The 24056-nt window shown below is 42.0% G+C and overlaps 1 protein-coding gene across 1 annotated transcript in view; it reads left to right on the top strand.

Annotated features, from left to right (window-relative positions):
• rngtt (RNA guanylyltransferase and 5'-phosphatase) overlaps positions 1 to 24056 on the top strand; it is a 377232-nt gene that overhangs the window by 231063 nt on the left and 122113 nt on the right. Inside the window, exon 12 of the mRNA XM_078212481.1 lies at positions 11717 to 11785. Coding sequence (XP_078068607.1) covers positions 11717 to 11785 — 69 coding nt within the window. The remainder of the gene's footprint in view (positions 1 to 11716; positions 11786 to 24056) is intronic.

Here is a 24056-nt window from a genome sequence, read left to right as displayed (position 1 = left end):
CACCACTGACGCTCAGTAGCAGCAGTGTGTACCATCAACAAGATGCACTGCAGGAACTCATCAAGGCACCTTAGGCAGCACCTTCCAAACTCAGGATCACTAACACCAAGAAGGACAAGGGCAACAGATACCTGGGAACACCACTACCTGGAGGTTGCCCTCCAAGTTACTCACCATCCTGACTTAGAAATATGTCACCGTTCCTTCGCTGTCACTAGGTCAAAATCCTGGAATACCATCCCTAACAGCACTATGGGTGTACCTACACCTCAGGGACTGCAGTGGTTCATGAAAGCGGCTCCCACCAACTTCTCGAGGGTAATTTGGGATGGGGAATAAATGCCAGCCTAGTTAGTGATGTTCAGATCCCATGAATGAATATTCATGGGAAATGCTGTGCACGTATGAACTTAAATCCCACCACAACAGCTGGTGGAATCCAAGTTCAATTAATAAGTCTGGAACTATAAAGCTAGTTTTGGTAATGTTGACCATGACAACTGTGATAACTTTCACGAGATCTATGGGGAATCACTGATTGACCTCCCTGGGGGCTCGTTGAGTCCGAGTTCCTCTGGTAATAGGCAATGGCCTGCCCAGCTATAACTTCTTATCTGTGCCTTTTATGAGGCAGGCCCAGGACTGGACCTGTTGAACTGTATTCCACTGCGGGGACTAGTGTGTGTACACCACGGTGATGGTTTTGCATTTTATAATAAACTATGTTCCTTTCTAGTCTGGCTTCCTGAGTGATTACAGCAAGTATCATCAGTTGTTGTCAAAACACGTCTAGTTCATTAATGTCCTTTAGGGGAGGGACCCTTGTCTGGTCTGGCCTACTATATGTGACTCCAGACCCATAGTAATGTGGTTGCTTCTTAACTGTCCTGTGAAATGGCCTAGCATGCCACTCAATTCAAGGACAATTAGGATTGAGCAATAAATGCTGACCTTGCCAAGGACACTGACATTCCATGAAAGGAATTGTCATTGTCATTGTCGCATTAAAATTGCTTTATGGCCTCTCCACCTCTGTAATCTTATTTCTGTAAGTTTCTTCGAGAAGCTGGGCAGCTTCACTAACTGTTGTAAATTAGCGATCAGGTCAACCAACTTTTGTGAATTAAACAGAATAAAATTTCTGCTAACCTCCCTGCATCACTGCTATTTGCCCTCATTTTAAATCTATTAAGTGATGGTTTGGGATCGAGAGATATCATTCTGATCCAACAGGGATGTCCGAAGGCTAATGGTTGTGTGAGATTAGAAGAAATTGCTTTTCAGTGGGATGTCCTGTATCTGACTTCATGGTTCTCATGCTTAACACACTGGGCGGGATGTTTTGGTCTGGCTCGTCCCGAAACCTTAAAATCCTGCCCGAGGTCAACAGGCCTTCCCGGGTCCGCCCCTCGCCCGCTCCGATTTCTGTGGCGGGCAGGACGGTAAAATTCCGGCCACTATGTCCCCAAAATTTACAGATATCCAAATGAAGAGACATTGGATTAAAACACTCTTGGAACTTTTTTGTAAGTTAAACAATCAGAGAGAATAAGGTATTACTGCTTGAGTTCTGCTGATTAGTATTTAATCAGTTTAAGCATTGACTATTTTAAACCTAATTAAATCAAATTGTTTTGGGGGTACAGTTCATGCATTAGAAGTTATTTGACAGTACATTCAAAAACCAGATGGATAAAAATGAAGTGATAGCTGTCTCAGTGCCACAAGACCTCAGTGCTGGTTACTATTAACATTTTGCACTATATCGAATCATTGAAAGCAAACTTTGTCAGAATCTGGATGCTGTGTCTTTTTACTCGTTTGCTCACATTATTAACAATTGCCCTATTTGCAGTAAAAAGCTCACTGTAGTTGCCTGGTATGACATTCTCTTTGGATGTATTAAACACAGACCAGTTTTTGCTGGCTAACCCCATTAAAATCATTAGTTATAGTGCAATGGAAATAATCAGTTGAAATAATTAAGCAAATGGTCCTTCTGAATGATGCACTGTAGAAACATAATGGGCAAATTATGTAATTATTATTTAATCTTTTAGAAAATGGCCATTTCTGAGTTAGATTCAAATAGCTGAGTTCTTTCAGAGAGCTGGCGCAACCATGAGGGGCTGAATGGCCTCCTTTTCTATAACCATTCTCTGAATTGTGATTTATGCAGCACAAGTTTCACTCGTAAGAAATCTCCTTTGCTTCCAAATGATAGAATAAACAGCTGATTTGAAAACCACCTGGTTTTAACTGGTTCCTTCTTTTCATGACTCATAATCTGATTTAAAATAGATGATTATCTTTGATGTTTTTAGAGATGCGTTCTCCAGAAAACAGATGCACTTTAACAATATTACCATTATGACATACAAAGAATAATCTAATAATGATTCAAATATATAGGTATTTGATTGCAGCTCACTTAATCCATTTAGCACACGTTTCAAACTCATCTGCAGAGGTTCCAAACATGTAATTTTCCAGCAATGGCTTGTGGATGGAAACCACTTTTTACTTTGCATCTTGGTTCCCTTTTACTTTCTCAGTTAGAAGCAACTGTCTAAACTTGAAAATTACACATGGAAATATAATCTGAGTAGTTACAAGCAATTGTCTTAAATTGATATGTTAATATGGGAATTACTTTAAAGGAATTGCAATGCAATTTCTTTGAGTATTTTAATGAAAGGCAAAGTACAGTGGTGGCTGTATTGTATTTGGGATGCCAACGAAATGTTGCATCATATACCATGAAATATACCTGCTGTTTCCCACATGTTGAAATCTGGCTGCTAATTCTATCGTTGTGGGGAGCACAGTGTGCCTCCATAGTCATTGTATGCCTTTATGTGGTCAATTATTGAATTATATAGAATTTGAAGCACAGAAACAGATCCTTTGGTGCAACTGATCCATGCTGGTGTTCATACTTCATAGAATCCCTACAGTGCAGAAGGAGGCCATTTGGCCCATTGAGCTTGCACCGACCACAATCCCACCCAGGCCCTATTCCCATTTACCCGAGTTAGTTTCCCTGACATTAAGTGGCAATTTAGCAAGGCCAATCCGCCTAACCCGCACATCTTTGGACTGTGGGAGAAAATCGGAGCACTCGGAGGAAACCCACGCAGATACGAGGAGAATATGAAAACTCCATACAGGCAGTGACCCAAGCTGGGAATTGAACCCGGGTCCCTGGCGCTGTGAGGCAGCAGTGCTAACCACCGTGCCGCCCCACCTCCTCCCACTCTACTTTACCTAGCCCTATCAACATATCCTTTTATTCCTTTCTCTATCATGTATTTAATTAGCTTTCTCTTAAAATCATTCATGTTATTTGCTTCAACCATTCCATGTGGTAACAGCTTCCACATTCTAACCACTTTCTGGGTGAAGAATTTTCTCCTGAAGTTTTTCATCAAACAGTGCTGGAAGGGATTTGTAAAGATGCTGGAGGCAAACCAGCTTATTATTTATTAATTGCATTCTAAGAACATTTACCTTTTTTCTTATCCTCCAGATAACTATCTCATAGCAACACAGGAATAGGAGTTTCAGCCCCCACATGTTTGTTCCCTCATTCAATTAGATTATGATTGATGTACCTCACATCCCTTTATCCACCTTTGAATTATAACCCGCGATGCCCATTCTCAGTAAAATTTAATTGTGATAGATGTGTGGACAAGCTCGAATGGCAATCTTCAGTTGCTGATACTCCTGTAAACCAAGCTTTGAGAATAAACAATGATTTTCATTGGGCCAGACCTTCTGGTCAGCAGCAGAACAAGAGCGTGTGCCACTGCCCCGATCTTTTTTTATGCTGGAGCTCTAGGATCTTTCTGTTCTGGCATCAGCTTGGCTCCACCAGTCTGGCCCAGTGGCAAAGCACAACCACAGTGAAGTCATGTCTCCTTTATTCATAGTGAATTGAAAATAGATCTCTTTGAGAGATGGCCCTGTCACACCCCCTGGCACTGTTCTGCCCAACCCCAGCTCTGCACACTTGATACTGCTCAACCTTTGAAGCTCCGACACAGCTCATCCCTGACATTGCAAACCTCCCCCCATCTACCCCGGCACCCTCAAAACCATGCTCACCCAAATACTGTAAACAGTGCTCAAACCCCATTCCCACCCCTGACAATGCCCCCCCCTGCCCCCTCAACAACTATCGGGAGGGGGAGGATGAGCAGTATCAGGAGGCGGGGAAGAATCTGAGCAGTATTGCCGAGCGGGGTGGTTTCTAGCAGTATCAGGAAGGATTGAGGACTGGGGGTGTGGGTGGCTGTTGGGAGGAGGGTGGCAAGTGTTGGGGTTTGACAAGCAGCATCAGGACCTGGGAGTTTATCTGTATTCAAGTTGCCTTTGTGCTGGAGTGCTTTGACATGCCACCTTGATTTCCTTAAAGCATGCTTAGGAGCATAGCTCTAAGGAAATCAGTGTGAAAAAAACAGGACAATTATTAGGGCAAACTGTCTAAGTTTGCATCATTGCGGGTTCTGGGTGACCATCAGCTCCCCAGAGTGATTTTTGAGGTATTGGAAGTTCATGGTTCATGGAGCATAAGTCGGCTCCCCAGAACCTCTGATGTAATTGCAACCCTCAGTAGCAGCGAACCAATCTCAACGTTCACTGTTGTTAGGACCATTGTGTACAAGATTTTTGCACAAAGGGGTCCACATTATTCTTCTTTGTCTAGTTGCTCCTTACCAACTGGTTGTGCCTGATAAAGTCTAGTGCTGAAGATTTTGAGATTAATTCTTCATAGGATAGAAGTGTTGCATCTATTTTCCAGATTTATTTTTGAGCTTGTAGCAATATTGTGTTTTTCTCAGAATTCATATTTCCCTGTAGTCCTCTGCTTGTAGTTTGGGAGTTTTTCATTTTGATGATGTTTGTTTGATAAGTCTGAGTCTATTTTACAATTCAATATTCCTGTGAGGCACAGATCATCACTGCTTCTAGCAGTTTTAGCTTTCTGGAAACCTTGGACATTGAATGTGTAATCTTTAGGTCTTGAAAAAACAACATTTGACTATCAATAGTGTTGTATCTCTACCACCTATTTTACATCTCACATTTTAGTCATCTTTTATTCATTTTACAGCTAAGTTCCCATTTTTCTCTCCATGAAATTAAGGATGCGCAGGCGTACAATATATATCATGTTTTCTTTTGTGTTCTGAGTTTTCTCCTGAATATGTGAACCCCTGCTGGGCACCACTCCCTGGATACTCAGAGCCCCGTGGTGTGTCACACAATTGGCTATTTTTCATTTGCAGTTTCACACACAGGTCATTGGATAGCGATCAGAGGTGGGAACCCTGGTTGACTTTCACCATTGCCCTTAAATTCAGGCATGCTGAAGTCATTTGCAGTGCCTTGAGATAGCTCAGTGTGGATCAGGGAATGAGCAACAGAGCATCCTTGTTTTTATGCTTCAAAAGCACTTTGATACATGTGAGCCAGCTGAAGAGCTCTGCACTTGCTGTAGAAAATCACATAGATATGAATCCAGAGCTAACTTGAGCATGTCACAAGTGCAACCTCACTGCGTATGTTGCATGTAATTTTAATATCGCTGATACTAAACAAGTAGAACTGCAGCTGTGATTATATTACATTTATGCAGAATTTGTATTTTGCAACAGTGTTAAATCGACAATAATTACTGAAATTTTGCTTTGCCTTATTGTATGGGTTTGAAGGTTAATAAACCAGGTGACTGGCATTTGTTCTTTTTAGTGAGGTAATTTATTTCTAAATGCGGATGTCATTTTATAAGGAAAAACCTTCCCACGCAATAGGTTTCATTAATCTGAACAAAGCACAGTAATGTATTGCAAATTCATTTGCAAGTAGCAACTGCAGGACAAATTACCTTGTCTGTACACTTAATTGAATGCCGTATGAAATCGCACAATCAGAAATATGCATCAGAGTTTGTCTCTCTCCTCCCATATTGCTCTTGCAATTCTGTACCTACAAAGATAATAATCCACATCTGCTAATTACTTAAATAAGCTGTTCAAAGTGTCATAATTAAAATAAAATAGGTTCTTTAAAGTTATGAATATTTAACACACATTATCAGCTGCCATCCATGAATTGTGAAATAAAACAAACCTTTGAAAGTAAATCCAGGAGGTTACACAGAACAAGAATCTATCAATAAAAACACTTTCCTTCTGTATGTCAGGTCCAGCTCCCTCTTGAAGGCATGCAGAAAATCGGGATCCATCACATCAGCTTATGATGGATTTCTATGGCTCACAATTCTCTCAAAAACAAAAATCACCCAACTGTCTGATCTATCCAACTCTTATACAGGGTAAATTTGCAGACCTGGTCCTCCACAATCTATTTATAACTGGAATAATCTGTTAGTAAGACATCTTTAGGATCCCACCCTTTTCATTATTTTAGCATTCTGGATTTTTTTCCATTATATTACCCACCATGTTGGGGAAGCAAAGCTGTCCTCTAGCTCTGGACTAACCAGTGAACTGAGATGTCAAAGCTGTGTCCTTTGATTTATACTGAGTTGTTCTATTAATACAATCCAATATCTTTAGTGTTAGCAATATTTTCTCTATATTAATGATACCTACACAGTAATACCAAGATCTTTGACTCAAGATTGTCAAAAATCTGCTCAAAGTCATGGACAGTTTAACCACCAGCTGGAAAGAGCACTTTGTAGCACATTCTCACCATGTTTGTATGGGTTTCCTCCGGGTGCTCCGGTTTCCTCCCATAGTTCAAAGATGTGCTGGTTAGGTTGATTGACCATGGTAAATTGACTGACCCTAGTGTCAGGGGGTTTAGCAGGGTAAATATGTGGGGTTATGGGAATGGGCAGGATTGTGGTTACTGCAGACTCGATGGGCCGAATGGTCTCCTTCTGCACTGTAGGGATTCTATGAACTACACAGTCAGTCCACATTGGAATGCTGCTGAGGCTGCAGTAGATTGATTAAGTTGGTGTTTGATGACTGAGGGAGTTTAGTGAAGAGGGAAGGAGGTACTCCTTTCATTTTTTATCTTTCGTCAGGTGAAAGAGTGGTGGCCTTGGTAAGTAGGACGTGGTGAGCATTTCTACTGTCCTTAATGTGCCCTAAACTAGAGGAAGTAAAAGCAAAGGGAGTAAATGAAGAGTAAATCATTGCAGGGCAGCTTGGCTAGGTGAAATGATCTTCCTGTGTAATGTGGAAGGTTATGGACATGGACAAGTCGACCATGTATGCAGGAAGTATCTCCAGTTGCAGCTACTCAAAGTCCATTTTGGAACTAGAGCTACAGCCAGAATCAGTGTGGAGCATCACAAGGATGTGCTCCTTGTGGCTAGCACGCACAGTAAAGTGTCACACTCAGGTAAAGTGTGCACAGGCAAAAAGGGAGTGGGTGACCGCCAGACAGAGTAAAAGCACTAGTAGGTAGTGCAGGAATCCCCTGGGTCCATCTCCCTCTCTAACAGATAATCCGTTTTGGATACTCTGGGGAATTGGTTTATCATTTCATTAATAACTATATTGCTCAGGGCCCTTTTGGGAAGAGTGACCATAACATGCTGCAATTAGCGTGATAAGTGAAGTAGTCTAATCCGAAACTAGGGTCCTAAATTTAAACAAAGGAATCCACAAAGGTTTGAGATGTGAGTGGCTATGATATATCCTGTTTGAACAGTCTAGTCGAGAATGCAGACGTGTCCCATCTATCTCAGTTGGTGTGAGATAATCATGGCTCTATAGTTGACATGTCTGCATCCTAAAGGATGTTCCTAGTTTGTATGCTTGTGTGGATTCTTGATTGACATGGGAGTCAAAGGGTATAGTGGGTAGACAGGAAAGTGGAGTAGGCATAGAATAGTCTTTTCCATTTGAGACCAAAACCATGAGCCATAGATATAAGATTGTCACTAGTAATAAATCCAAAAGGGAATGCATGTAAACCTTCTCCACCCAGAGAGCAGTTAGAATATGGAACTTGCTACACAAGTTGTAGTTGAGGTGACTATTATAGAAACATTTCAGGGGAAGATAGATAAACTAACGAGTGAGATAAGAATAGAAATAATGTTTATGAAGTAGAATGAGAGGAGGTTTCTCTGAAGCAAAAAGGCTGGAATAGACCCTTTGTTTCTGTGCTGCAAATATTATACAATGCTATACAAAGTGTACATTAAAGAAACCGGCAAGACCAGGAGGAGGAACTTATTGAGTCTGAAGTTTTGAAATGATGGGCTTCTTCAGGAAATGGCAATACATTTCAAATAGTTCCTAGTGTTCCAAGTTTTTGTAAATATCTAGATCTTTGGGTGGTGAATATTGACGTTACATTGAAACAGTCACGCATTTATCACCTTGATTTCTTTTTGCTTTACTTTTTGTCTTGAATGGGAAGGCATGCTATAAATCTTGTACATAATTGATGTAACAAAATGGATTCTATAACATCTGTGAACTATGTATGATACAGCTGTAAGCTGAACAAATGAATAAATATTCTTATGTTTTTTATTTCTTTGTCGCCGTAACACAAGAAGGAAACTACAGTTATGTAGTCCCCTTGCGTTGCTGGGGTAGTGGAGTGGGGATGGGGGTGGTAGTCAATTTTAAAGTTTTTAAAATTTTATTTTATTAGTGTTACAAAGAGACTTAAATTAACACCGCAATGAAGTTGCTGTGAAAATCCCCTAGTTGCCACACTCCGACGCCTGCTCAGGTATGCTGAGGGAGAATTTAGCATGACCAATGCACCTAACCAGCATGTCTTTCAGACTGTGGGAGGAATTCGGAACATCCGGAGGAAACCCACGCAGACACGAGGAGAATGTGCAGATTCCCCACACAGAGAGTGACCCAAGCAGGGAGACCTCTGTTTGCATGCACACACACAGCTGAATATAATTACAGATCTGCTGCACTGTGGCTTCAGACTTGCTTCATTTCCTGCATTTAAAAGAACTAATTGAATTGACCAGACTTGAGGAAATGAATTAGTTTCCTTTTATTTATTTGTATATATGCAAGTGGGTCTTATTTATAAATCTGAAATACTTGTGAGGTCTGTGACCAATATCATTTCCTGCCATTTTTACCTCATAACCACCACAAAATTAATATGCAGTATGCTGAGACTTTGAGTTGCACTATTGTGATTTATCACCACCGCAAAGTCCGCTGATTGTCCAGCTTCACTGCATATTAAATGAAATGTGATGTGCTTTCAAATAAAAATTAGTGTCTGACAAAAGGGTGCAGGTTGAAACAATTCTAAAAGGACATGTTATGTCTCACAAAGTTGACTTTAGTGATTGCTGAGTACATGGAATCATTTGCAGACATTATTTTGAGACAGTGACAGATCAAAGAATTCTGATGGCATGCTTCAGCAAATATCAATTAATTTTGTGTTCACATTTCAGAAGATTTAGAAAAAGTTCCAGGGGGAGACTGTGCCATGGATAGATGCTTCGCTGCTAATATTCTGTCCAATGCGATTGATGTACACCTTAAGTTTAATGTATCATGCTGGATTTAGCTTGTTTGAGTTGCCCTAAATTAAATCACAAAATTGCATGAAATTGGGAAAAGAATTCTACCAATAGTCTGAGTAAAGCACAGCTTTGGTTGAAAACCATTTTAGTCTTACGTTATATCAAGAAATGAACACTTACAGATTTGTATTTCAGATACTGTTTGCTATTTATATGCTTGTAGAATACTTCTGGACTCCCTTTTATGTTAGCTGCCAGTCTCATACTTTCTCTTTGCTTCTCTGATTTGTTTTTTAAATTCAGCTCTGAGCCTTTCATTCTTTCATATTCAATCTGGTCCTCAACTGTATTTTCCACCTGATATCTCTCATAAGCACACTTTTTCAGCTTTATCTTAATCTCTATCTCGTCATTCAGGGAACACTGATTAGCTTGCCCTATCCCTAAGCAATATACCTTCAATGTAATTGAACTGTTTCTTCTTTAAAGGCCACCCTTTAAGGTGAGAGGGGAGAGATACAAAAGGGTCCAGAGGGGCAGTTTTTTCACACACAGGGTGGTGAGTGTCTGGAACAAGCTGTCAGAGGTAGTAATAGAGACAGGTACAATTTTGTCTTTTAAAAAGTATTTAGACAGTTACATGAGTAAGATGGCTATCGAGGGACATGGGCCAAGTGCGGGCAATTGGGACTAGCTGAGTTGTTTTTAAAAAAGATGGCATGGACAAGTTGGGCCAAAGGGCCTGTTTCCATGCTGTAAACCTCTATGACCTATGAACCCATTGATAAGTCAGTCCTGCCTGCTAATCTTTATTTCCAATTTATCTGGATCAGACCCATTTTTACCCCCAGCGAAGTTGGCTTTGCCCGTTAGTTATTCTTATTCTGAATTGCTCCTTATCCTTTTCCATAACCAACCTAATCCTTATGATATAACAATCACTATCTCCTAAACGTGTCCCTACTGACATTCGATCCACTTGACCTACCTCATTCCCGAGTACCATATACAGCAATACCTCCTTTCTTATTGGACGAGAAATATATTGCTGTCAAAAATTCTCTTGAACCCACTCTAGGAGCTCTTGTCCCTCTCTGCCTTTAATACTACAAGTTGAGTATTTTTTATCCGAAACCCTTGGGGCCAATTGCGTTTCAGAAAAGTTTGGTTTTTGCATACCGCATATAGGCCTCGGACTACATGCGTTGCCGTGGCCAAAGCCAAGGCTAGCTATAGTCTAAAGTAACAAGGTGTTCTGAGAGACAGGCTGATATCTATTGTATTGAATGCAATTGAGGGTTGTCCATAAATTTGCAGCTGATATTTTTATGAAACGATATCATCTCCTCCTTTAACCAAACTTCACCAGACATTTCATTTTCGTTTCCTCTTAATTTGATTGTGCACGGAGACTGGCTTATCAAATTCACTCAGTTCCTGGCATTTGCAATACCCTGAATTGTGTGCTGAAGTGAACAGCAATTCCCTTTCGACAAAAACAATGTATAGAATTTGATTTATTTTTCATAAATTTAAAGTTGACACTTTAAAAAAATCAGCTGAGTGCCTGACACAAACTTGGTTGTAAGCATGAGTATAAAAGAATACAGGAGCAAAATACTACAGGAGGCTGGAAATTTGAAATGAAGACAGAAATTGCTGTAAATGCTCAGCAGACTTGGTAGCATCTATAGATAGAGAAAGAACTGAAATTTGAACTCTTTCTCTCTTCACAGATGCTGCCAAACCTGCTGAATATTCTCTGCATTTTTGATCTTCAGATGAGTTTAAGATTCCTTGATTCAAGCTACTGAGAAATCTACACAAGGAGAGCTTATGTTTATCTAGATCTTAGGTGCTGTTGGCAAGAACCAGGACTTGGGAACTCTTATCAGGAATTGCTGGAGTTGAACCCGCTAAACCTGTGCACCAGAGTTATCTCACAACTGTAGGGTAGTCAAGGTGTGCAATGGAAGAAACAGTAATGTTAATTTACCCTATCTTGATAAAGGAAGAAATTATTAATTTTATTTTAAACTAAAATATTTCAGTTGTCCTTGAAGTAACTGTCGTGTCAAGTTAAAATGTTATCATGTTTGTGTCGACTGTGCAATTTGCAGCTTTAATAGCTTTTTCAGTTCTTTGACAATCAGTTCAGCTGTTGAAATTATACCCACTCATTCAATTGTTCTGTTTTTAATTTAGCTGCTAGAAGGAAGTTTTGCTCGTGAAGTCAGCCATGAAGTGGATGGACTGATTTTTCAACCAACTGGGGTAAGGTGTGTGTACGCGCGTGTGTGTGCGCGCGTGCGTGCGTATGTGTACTGATATTTGATTAATATAGAAAAAGTACATTAAGTATCCTGTGTGAAGCTGCCATCCTCCTTGCATTAAGAGAATTATACATCACAGAAGGAGGTCGTTCAAATATTCACTCAGGTTGACTCTTTGAAAGAGCAGTACACCAGTCCCATTTTCCAATCACTTTCTCAAAGAGATTCAGATATTTATACACGATGTTCACTGGGATTGACCTAGTTGCCTCGTACACGCAAAGCATGTGAGCTACCACTGATCACTTGCCTACCAGAGGAGGAGTGGACCTGCAGGAGGAACACAGACTGGAGAGCAAATAAATAAAGTCCATGGACTGAGGTCTACACCATTTGTCTTCTGTGAGGAATCGACCTGTGTCAGAAACACAGACCGGAGTAAAAATAAATAAAGCCTGAGGTTTATGACCTTATTCCACTTGCCTTTCAGGAGAGGAATGAGCGTGCAGGAGGAACACAGATGGGGAACACACTTAACTAAATCCCAAGGATTGCAGCCTAACTCCACTTACCTTCTGGGGAGCAGATAGCTAAAGTCTGAGGATAGCAGCCTACAGCACCTACCTGCTGGGGGAGGGTGGACCTGAGGGATGAACATAGCTGCAGATAAATAAATCCTGAGGATTTTGTGCTAGAACCACAGAGATAATGATCTCCAGACCCTGAGCCACAAGTGAATTGGCATAGGGCTAATAAGGTTAGAGACTTAACTGCATGGCTCAAAAGCTGACATTGTAAAAATGGGTTTTGACTCATGAGGCACTAGCACCAAAACTGGGGAAAGTGGGAGCCGTATTGTTGGGAGAATCTTCACCTGAATCATGCTGGGAACAGTGTTATGGTGAGTTATATAATTAGGGCAGTGGAGAGGGCTTTAAACTAAATAGTTATGAGGAGGGATCGCATGAGGGGACATGTGGTAAAGTAAAGAGAAAAGGTAGTGATATGGGTAGTGATGACTGGAGTGTGGCAGGATCAAACTTAAGAATGCGCTAATAGATAAGGTCAGATTTTGCAAAAAATGGAAAATTAAAGAATTGAAGGCTGAGAATCTGAATGTGTGCAGCATTCATAACAAAACATGTGAATTGTTAGCACAAATAAAAATAAATATGTTTGACCTGATAGCCATTGCCGAGATATGGTTGCAAGGTGACTGAGACTGGCACCTGAATATTTGGAAGGACAGGAAGCTAAGGAAAGTTGGCTGTTGTCAATCAAGGCTGACATCTGTACAGTAGTGAAAGATGATCTTCACTCAAAATATTGAGATGTAGAATCGATTTGGGTAGCAATAAGAAATAGCAAAGATAAGAAGTCACGCAAGAGTAGTTTATAGTCCCCCTAACAGCAGCTACACTGTAGGTCAGAGTATATAGGAAAAAAGTTTGGAGACTTGTAAGAAAGGCGCTGCAATAATCATGGTGATTTTGATCTGCATATAAATTGAATGAATCAGATTGGCAAAGGTAGCCTGGCAGAGAGTTCATAGTGTTCTCTGTACAATTTCTTAGAGCAGTACATTCGAGAGCCAACCAGGGAGCAGGCCATTCTAGACCTGGTAATGTGCAATGAGACGAGATTAATGAATGACTTTGTAGAAAAGGCTCTAGGCAACAGTGATAATACATGATATACTTTCAGTGAGAAATGTAGGTTTAACACTTGTGTTTCAAATATAAATAGAGAGAATTACACAGTTACGAAGATGAAGTTGGCCACTGTGAACTGGAAATGATGTTAAAAGATAGGGCAGCAGAAAAGTAGTGGCAGACGTTTAAACAGATATTTCATAACTCTCAAAAAAAAAATGTTCCCATAAGAAAATAGACTCGAGGAGAAGGATGCACCAAATGTGAGTAACTAAGGATTGGTAGATCAGAAGTTAGGACAGATTTTAAAAGCAAAGAAGGATTAAATTGGCCTACTCCTAATCCACATGTTTGTATGCCTGTACATTCAACAAAAATCAGAGTTGTTTGGATGCTTGTTGCACACCTATTTAGTGACTCATGATTTTTAAAACATTTATTGAATGTAAATCCCAATTATTTAGCAATAATGGGGTTTAAAAAGGTAAACCATTCAGCTGCAAGCAACTCTGGAATAAAAATAGAAAATGCTGGATAAACTCAGCAGGTCTAGCAGCATCTATGGAGAGAAACAGAGTTTAACATTTCAGTTCTAAATGACCCTTCTCCAGAACTGATTCCAATTGGATTCTAGTTGGGGCCACCTTAGTTTTTATATAAAGATGGTCTAAATTGTGAAGTTATGTAACTTAAAAGTTTTTCTCTTGAAGGTGAATGCATACTTGTTTTAAAAACTCAGTAATTTATTGACAAAATTTCTTGGTGAATGGTGCGAACTCGGTGTTATGGCAGGGAAAAATTCATTTTGAAACAGCATTGGATGATTGTTTTCCTTTGATGTTCTTTCATGATTTGCATTTATTCTACAGTTTTGGCTTTACATCTTCTGGAAAATTATGGTTTACATAGGATTGCTTTTTAAAGCTGGATATTAGGCACCAAAAGAATGAAATTGCTTTTATGGTCTCAGGACAAACGCTTCATAGCCAATATATTTATTTTGACATTCAGTCACCGTTGATTTGTAGACAAATGCAGCAGTCAAGCTGCATACACAAGGTTTCACAAACAGGCATGAGAAATGACAAGTTTATTTGTTTGCGGTGGTGTTGGTTGAGAGATGTATGTTAGCCTTAGAAAGTTCCTTGCTGACACTTACCTTCCGGGCATAGTACCATGGCATCTTTTCCAATCACTTGAACCACCTGGCATGGCCTCAGTTTAACGTCCCAGCAGAAAAATGGCACCCTGGACATGCAGCCCCACTCATTTCCAATGAAGACGTTGAAGTATCAACCTAGTTTGTGTTTCAGTTTTGGAATGCCATTTAAACCTAGGACTTCCTGATCCGAAGGTATCCGAAGTTGCCACTGTATCAGACTAAGAGCTTCTACAAGTGAAGGAAAAGCAGTCAGTCATTGAGTGGCATTGTCATATTAGTTCATTGTGCACAAAAAGCTTTTATTAGAATCTGAAGCTTTTAGCTTCTGAGAATTTTTTAAATGCTGTTGTCAGGACTCACAATTTTAATGTATTGAGCTGTGATATGTTATCAATGCTGCCAAATTTTGCAATTTTAATGCATTGTGCTAAGATATGCTTGTAATGCTGCCATATGTAAAATGCTTTGTTGTAGACTCTCTAAATGATACTGCAGTTTGTGGTAACTACTCTTTGCTGGGAAGGAGATGTACATCCCAGTGTCCAGTTTCCCTCTGTGGATTCTATGCGTTCTTGTGAGCTTTCATTCAAACTAATTATTATGCAAGCCTCCATTTTGACATTGAGTTTGAAATTATGCCTGACCTCACATGGCCTTGCTTAGCAGGTAAGTAAACTGCCTGCTGACATTATTAGGGACAATTTAGCATGGCCAATCCACTAACTCATGCATCTTTGTCTTTGGGAGGAAACTGAAGCACCCGAGGAAACCCATGCAGACACGGGGAGAATGTGCAAACTCCACACAGACAGTGACCTAAGGCTGGAATTAAACCTGGGTCCCTGGTGCTGTTGTCACCATGCCACCTCTATTTTTGAAAGTCCAGACATTTGTTTCATTTGGGAATATGTTTACAGCAAATTTTACTATTTGTTGTTGGGTAGGACCATCAGGAAACAATATAAAATGCTGGTTAGGTCACAACTGGAGTATTGTGTACAGTTCTGGTCACCACGAGGAAGTAAATCTCCTCTGAGAAAGCACAGAGGAGATTTACAAGAATGTTGCCAGGGCTTGAAAATTGCAACCATGAGGAGAGATTTGATAGGCTGGGATTGTTTTCCTTAGAAGCTAAGGGTGACTTAATTGAGGTGTACAAAAATATGAGGGGTCTAGATATGATAGACAGGAAAGATTTATTACCTCTAGGTAAGGTGATTGGTAGAATGATTAGAAATGACATGAGGAAAAAGAGAGTGCTGTAATTTGCAAGGGTACAAACCAGGTGTTGGGAAGTGGGATTAAAATGAGTGGCTAGTTTCTTTTTTCTCTTTTTAGGCTGGCATTGACATGATGGGTTGAGTGGCCTCTTTATGCACTGTAACCTTTCTGTGGTTCTATCCTGCATTAAGTGCAGTGTTCAGGCTACATTTATTTTTAACCAAGAGAACTGTGCACATTCATTAAGAATCAGCTGCGCTTTGACTAATGCATCTGTGTTTTATTTGCAACAGAAAATCATGAACAAAGCTGCTTTTCCTGTTTTGATTCTCCATGTAATAGTTGCACTGTTTTTAATTTGTTATGCTTTGTCAATCAATATAATTGGTATGGTCTTTTCTAACTGATTCTATTGTACAGCTGTATGTAGCAGAAACATCATGACAGTGGGATAAATACATTACAGTACCCATTTAGTACTGTATTAAACAGCTGTCCTGCCCATAATAATAGCTGTTAAATAAGATAATCGGATATGCATCTTAAGAAAACAAATCAAGCAGCAAATTCCTATTTGTGAAACCAAGCTGATTCTTTTTTATAGAGTGTTTTGCCACCAACAGACTTGCCATTTGTGATCTCGCTGGTTCCCAAACCAGACAGTGAGCCAAGATATTTGCATTTCATGCAACAGAGGCGATCTATAAAGAAAATAAGAGAGACAGTGAAAGAATGAAAATGGATGAGTGGCTAACATAAAAGGGAAACCAAAGTCCCTGCAAATAATAAAATGGCAGCCAAAGGGAGAGTGGTGTCAATAAGGCAATCTTTTGGCAGCATTGAGCATGGCTGAGGCACTAACCAAGTACTTTGCATCTGCTTTCATTAGAGAAGAGGATGCTTCTCAAGTAGCAGTAACAATGGATAGAATATAAGTAGATACAGGGTGTAAAAAGGAGGCAACAACAACTTATATTTCTATAACACCTTTAATATAATGAAATGCCCCAAGGCACTTAAAGGATTGGTATTCCTTAAAATAGAAAAATCAGTATGGCTGGGTTGCATCTTAAGTTACTGCAGGAAGTAAGGGTGGAAATTGCATAGGCTCTGACTTCAATCTTACAGTCTTTCGTACATTTGGGAGTGATGGTGCAAGTTCGGTAAAAGATAATTTCTTTTTAATCTCCTTTACGTATTTCAGACACCTGAAAGGAATATAGAAAACATGGAGATGGATAGGCCATCTGGTCCCTTGAACCTGCCTGGCTCTGATTGGTTTACCCAATCAAGGCTGCCTCTTGCTAAAGGAAATTTTGGAAAATAAAAATTCACGACTTGCACATTTTTGATTGGTTTGCCTTTTCACTTTCCTGAATGGCCATACCATCAGAATGCATCCGATTGACTTTCCATGGACCCCAGGCACACACTTGCATGATAGCGCATTCAAATTGCATTCATGCAAGTGTGTGCCTGGGGTCCATGAAAAGTCAATCGGATGCATTCTGATGGCATGGCCATTCAGGGAAGTGAAAAGGCAAACCCAGGGGGATCAATATCCTGGCGGGAAGGTTGGCTAAGGCTACTGGAGAGACTTTAAACTAGAAAGGTTGGGGGGAGGGAATCGGAATGAGGGGACTGAGAGCGAGGAGGTTAGCTCGCAAATAGATAAGGAATGTAAACAGGGTAAGAGGGAGGTTAGACGAGTGATGGAGAAGGGAAGTGCTCAGGCTGAAGGTCTGAGATGTGTCTATTTTAATGCCAGGAGTGTAGTGAATAAAGTGGATGAGCTTAGAGCGTGGATTGCTGCTTCGAATTGTGATGTGGTGGCCATTACGGAGACTTGGATGTCTCAGGGACAGGACTGGGTGCTTCAGGTGCCGGGTTTTAGATGTTTCAGGAAGGACAGGGAGGGAGGCATGAGAGGGGGGGGGAGTGGCACTGTTGATCAGGGATAGTGTCACGGCTGTAGAGAAGGTGGACGCCGTGGAGGGATTGACTACGGAGTCTCTGTGGGTGGAGGTTAGGAACAGGAAGGGGTCGGTAACGTTGCTGGGTGTTTTCTATAGGCCGCCCAATAGTAACAGAGATGTTGAGGAGCAGATGGGGAAACAGATCCTGGAGAGATGTAGGAATAACAGAGTTGTCGTGATGGGAGATTTTAATTTCCCAAACATAGATTGGAATATCCCTAGGGCTAGGGGTTTGGATGGAGAGGAGTTTGTTAGGTGTGTCCAGGAGAGTTTCCTGACACAGTATGTGGATAAGCCTACTAGAGGAGAGGCTGTACTTGATCTGGTGCTGGCTAATGAACCTGGACAGGTGGAGGATCTCTCGGTGGGTGAGCATCTTGGGGATAGCGATCATAATTCTATCTCCTTCACGATAGCATTGGAAAGAGATAGGATCAGGCAGGCTAGGAAAGTGTTTCTCTGGAGTAAAGGGAAATACAGTGTCATCAGGGAGGAAATTAGACGGGTAAATTGGAAGGAGGCATTCTTGGGGAAAAGTACCGAAGGAAAGTGGAGGATTTTCAAGGAATGTTTGTCTGGAGCTCTGCATGACAACGTTCCGATGAGACAGGGGGGTGTTGGTAGGGTACGGGAACCGTGGTGCACGAAGGTTGTGATGAACCTGGTGAATAAGAAAAGAGAGGCGTACAGAAGGTTCAGAGAGCTAGGAGGTGTTAAGGATTTAGAGGAGTATACGGGATGTAGGAAGGAGCTTAAGAAGGAAATTAGGAGAGCGAGAAGGGGTCATGAGAAGGCCTTGGCGGGTAAGATTAAGGAGAATCCCAAGGCTTTCTACAAATATGTCAAGAGTAAAAGGATGAGATGTGAAGGCATAGGACCCTTAAAAGGTGAAGGGGGAAAAGTTTGTGCGGAACCGTTAGAAATGGCGGAGCTGCTTAATGAATACTTTACAAAGAACAAAGAACAAAGAACAGTACAGCACAGGAAACAGGCCCTTCGGCCCTCCAAGCCTGTGCCGCTCCTTGGTCCAACTAGACCAATCGTTTGTATCCCTCCATTCCCAGGCTGCTCATGTGACTATCCAGGTAAGTCTTAAACGATGTCAGCGTGCCTGCCTCCACCACCCTACTTGGCAGCGCATTCCAGGCCCCCACCACCCTCTGTGTAAAAAACGTCCCTCTGATGTCTGAGTTATACTTCGCCCCTCTCAGCTTGAGCCCGTGACCCCTCGTGATCGTCACCTCCGACCTGGGAAAAAGCTTCCCACTGTTCACCCTATCTATACCCTTCATAATCTTGTATACCTCTATTAGATCTCCCCTCATTCTCCGTCTTTCCAAGGAGAACAACCCCAGTCTACCCAATCTCTCCTCATAGCTAAGACCTTCCATACCAGGCAACATCCTGGTAAACCTTCTCTGCACTCTCTCCAATGCCTCCACGTCCTTCTGGTAGTGCGGCGACCAGAACTGGACGCAGTACTCCAAATGCGGCCTAACCAGCGTTCTATACAGCTGCATCATCAGACTCCAGCTTTTATACTCTAGACCCCGTCCTATAAAGGCAAGCATACCATATGCCTTCTTCACCACCTTCTCCACCTGTGTTGCCACCTTCAAGGATTTGTGGACTTGCACACCTAGGTCCCTCTGTGTTTCTATACTCCTGATGACTCTGCCATTTATTGCATAACTCCTCCCTACATTATTTCTTCCAAAATGCATCACTTCGCATTTATCCGGATTAAATTCCATCTGCCACCTCTCCGCCCAATTTTCCAGCCTATCTATATCCTGCTGTATTGCCCGACAATGCTCTTCGCTATCCGCAATTCCAGCCATCTTTGTGTCATCCGCAAACTTGCTGATTACACCAGTTACACCTTCTTCCAAATCATTTATATATATCACAAATAGCAGAGGTCCCAGTACAGAGCCCTGCGGAACACCACTGGTCACAGACCTCCAGCCGGAAAAAGACCCTTCGACCACTACCCTCTGTCTCCTATGGCCAAGCCATAGTTCTCCACCCATCGAGCCACTTCTCCTTGTATCCCATGAGCCTTAACCTTCTTAACCAACCTCGGTATTCACGGTGGAAAGGGATCTGGGTGGTTGTACTGCTGGTTTGCGGTGGACAGAAAGGATCGAGCATGTGGACATAAAGAAAGAGGATGTGTTGGAACTATTGAATGGCATCAAGGTTGGTAAGTCGCCGGGACCGGATGGGATGTACCCCAGGTTACTGTGGGAGGCGAGGGAGGAGATTGCGGAGCCTTTGGCGATGATCTTTGCATCGTCGATGGAGACGGGAGAGGTTCCGGAGGATTGGAGGATTGCAGATGTGGTCCCTATATTCAAGAAAGGGAACAGGGACAGCCCGGGAAATTACCGACCGGTGAGTCTAACCTCAGTGGTTGGTAAGTTGATGGAGAGGATCCTGAGAGACAGGATTTATGATCATCTAGAGAAGCTTAGTATGATCAAAAGTAGTCAGCATGGCTTTGTCAAGGGCAGGTCGTGCCTTACGAGCCTGGTTGAGTTCTTTGAAAATGTGACCAAACACATTGACGAAGGAAGAGCGGTGGATGTGGTCTATATGGACTTCAGCAAGGCGTTCGATAAGGTCCCCCATGCAAGACTTCTTGAGAAAGTGAGAGGGCATGGGATCCAAGGGGCTGTTGCCTTGTGGATCCAGAACTGGCTTGCCTGCAGAAGGCAGAGAGTGGCTGTGGAGGGGTCTTTCTCTGCATGGAGGTCAGTGACCAGTGGAGTGCCCCAGGGATCTGTTCTGGGACCCTTGCTGTTTGTCATTTTCATAAATGACCTGGATGAGGAAGTGGAGGGATGGGTTGGTAAGTTTGCTGACGACACCAAGGTAGGTGGTGTTGTGGATAGTTTGGAGGGATGTCAGAAGTTGCAGCGAGACATAGATAGAATGCAAGACTGGGCGGAGAAGTGGCAGATGGACTTCAACCCGGATAAGTGTGTGGTGATCCATTTTGGCAGATCCAATGGGATGAAGCAGCAGTATAATATGAAGGGTACCATTCTTAGCAGTGTAGAGGATCAGAAGGACCTTGGGGTCCGGGTCCATAGGACTCTTAAATCGGCCTCGCAGGTGGAGGATGCGGTCAAGAAGGCGTACGGCGTACTGGCCTTCATTAATCGAGGGATTGAGTTTAGGAGTCGGGAGATAATGCTGCAGCTTTATAGGACCCTGGTTAGACCCCACTTGGAGTACTGCGCGCAGTTCTGGTCACCTCATTACAGGAAAGATGTTGAAGCCATTGAAAGGGTGCAGAGGAGATTTACAAGGATGTTGCCTGGATTGGGGGGCATGCCTTATGAGGATAGGTTGAGGGAGCTTGGTCTCTTCTCCCTGGAGAGACGAAGGATGAGAGGTGACCTGATAGAGGTTTACAAGATGTTGAGAGGTCTGGATAGGGTAGACTCTCAGAGGCTATTTCCAAGGGCTGAAATGGTTGCTACGAGAGGACACAGGTTTAAGGTGCTGGGGGGTAGGTACAGAGGAGATGTCAGGGGTAAGTTTTTCACTCAGAGGGTGGTGGGTGAGTGGAATCGGCTGACGTCGGTGGTGGTGGAGGCAAACTCGTTGGGGTCTTTTAAGAGACTTCTGGATGAGTACATGGGATTTAATGGGATTGAGGGCTATAGATAGGCCTAGAGGTGGGGATGTGATCGGCGCAACTTGTGGGCCGAAGGGCCTGTTTGTGCTGTGGCTTTCTATGTTCTATGTTCTATCAGAAATTTGCAGGTCGTGAATTTTTCTTTTGTCAAACATCCTTCCTATAATGTGGTATAAGCAAAACTGCACACAGTAGTCTAGCTTTCGCCTCACCAAGTTCTATACAACTTCAATGTGACTTACTTACTTTTGTAATCTCTGCTTTGATTGATAAAGGCAAGTATCCCATATGCCTTTTTCACCACCCTACTAACATATCCTTCCGCCTTCAGAGATTTATGGACAAACATGCCAAGGTCCCTTTGTTCCACACAAATTCCGCGTATCATGGCGTTCATTGAATAATCCAAAGGAATTACTCAGAAACGCAGAAGAGAGCTACCCAGCTAATCCCCTTTGAATATTACTATTGAATTTGCTTCCACCATCCTTTCATGCTGTGTATTCGAGATCAAATAGTTCATAGTGTATGAAAGAAAAAAATCCTAATGTCATCTGTTTTTTACTAATCGTTTTAAATGTGTCCTCTTGATACCAATCAGTCTTTCTCTTACTGGAGGTAGTTCCTCCTTAGTTGCTGAGTCATGAGTGGTATCATGAGATACTAGTCATGAGATGTGGGCATCGCTGGCTGCACCAGCATTTGTTGCCCGTCCTGAGTGGTTTGATTGGCCATTTCAGAGAGCATTGCTGTGGATCTGGGGTCACATGTCGGCCAGACCAAGTAAGGATAGCAGATTTCCTTCCCTAAATGGTATTAGTAATCCAGATGGGTTTTTATGATAATCAGTAATGGTTTCATGGTCATCATTAGACTTTCAATTCCAGATTTTTTAATTCGCTTTAAGTTTTACAGTCTGCCATGGTGGGATTCAAACAAGAGCCCTCAGAGCATACCCCAGGCCTCCGGATTGCTAGTCCAGTAACAAATGCCATTGCCTCCCCCCATTCTCTAAGTCTCTATCAGATCTCCCCTTAACCTCCTTTGCCCAGCTTCTCTAGTCTCTCCACGTAACTCCATGGTACCATTCAAATAAATTTCTCTTGTACCTCTCACATGGTTTTGACATCTTTCTAAAGTCCAATGCCCAGAATGCTCCAGCTGAGACAGAACCTGTAGTTTTATTTCTAAAGATTGAGCATAACTTCCTTGTTTTTTCTTTTCTTTTCCTCTATTAATAAACTCAATGATATATAAACATGGAAAGGTATACAGCAAAGATGGAGGTCTTTCAGCCCATCATGTCTATGCCAGCCAGAAAAGAGCTTTCTAATCTAATCCTACCTTCCAGCTCTTGGCTTGAAGCCCTGTAGATTATGACGACTCAAGTGTATATCAGGTGGGTTTTTTTTAAATGTGAGAAGGGTTTCTGTCTGCACTACTCAATCAGGCATGAGTTCCAGACTTCCACTACCCTCTGACTGAAAACATTTCTCCACAACTTTCCCCAATCTTTCTACCAGTAATTATAAATCTATGCCTCCTAATTGTTCACCTCTCTGCTGATAGAATAATAGGTGCTTCCTATCTAGGCCCCTCATAATTTTGAGTATCTCAGTGAACTCTCCCTTCAGCCTTTTCTCTATTCCTGGCAATTTACTTTCTGACCCGCTTTGTTGCCTCCTCAAAAAATTCAGTCAAGCCGAACAGACATGACCTTCTCTTAAGAAATCCATGCTGACTGTCCTTGATTAATCCATTCCTCGGTAAATGACAATGTATACAGTGTCTCAGAATGCTCTTTCCAATAATTTTCCCACCACTTAGGTTAAGCTAAATAGCCTTTGTTAAGTCTCCTTCCTCAGCCTATAGGACTTCATTCCTCTTTCTGTCTATGCTACTGGTAGCATTGACACCATGATCACTCTGGCTGTTCAGCCCAACCTCTTCTCCCCCACCCGCCCAGGCAAGAATATTCTGCAGCTGCTCAATGTTGCTTTTGGCTGATACCAGGGTGGCAACACACTAACCTGGAATCATGATTATGGCTGCAGAAACGCATGATTCTTCCCTTGCTATTGAGTGTTGTACTGCAATGTGCTTCTCCGCTTGCACAGCTGAGCCACCAATGGTATGTTGACTTGATTTTGGTTTTATTCGCAAGGTCACCATTATCCTCACCTGTATTCAGAAATGAATAGTGACTGGAGAGTGAGACATACAATAATCTCTCCGTCAATGTCAACAAAACGAAGGAGATAGTCAATGACTTCAGGAAGCGTAGTGGAGGACATGCCCCTGTCTACGTCAACGGGAACAAAGTGAAAATGGTCGAGAGCTTCAAGTTTCTAGGTGTCCAGATCACCAAAAACCTGTCCTGGTCTCTCCATGCCAACGCTATAGTTAAGAAAACCCACCAACACTTCTACTTCCTCAGGAGGTTAAGGAAATTTGGCATGTCCACGATGACTCTTACCAACTTTTACAGATGCACCATAGAAAGCAATCTTTCTGGTTGTATCACAGCTTGGTATGGCTCCTGCTCTGTCCAAGACCGCAAGAAACTATAAAGGGTCTTGAATGAGGCCCAGTCCATCACTCAAACTAGCCTC

The sequence above is a fragment of the Mustelus asterias genome, chromosome 5 (assembly GCF_964213995.1).
Source record: "Mustelus asterias chromosome 5, sMusAst1.hap1.1, whole genome shotgun sequence".
Lineage (NCBI taxonomy): Eukaryota > Metazoa > Chordata > Chondrichthyes > Carcharhiniformes > Triakidae > Mustelus > Mustelus asterias.
This window is presented reverse-complemented; position numbering and strand designations above follow the sequence as displayed.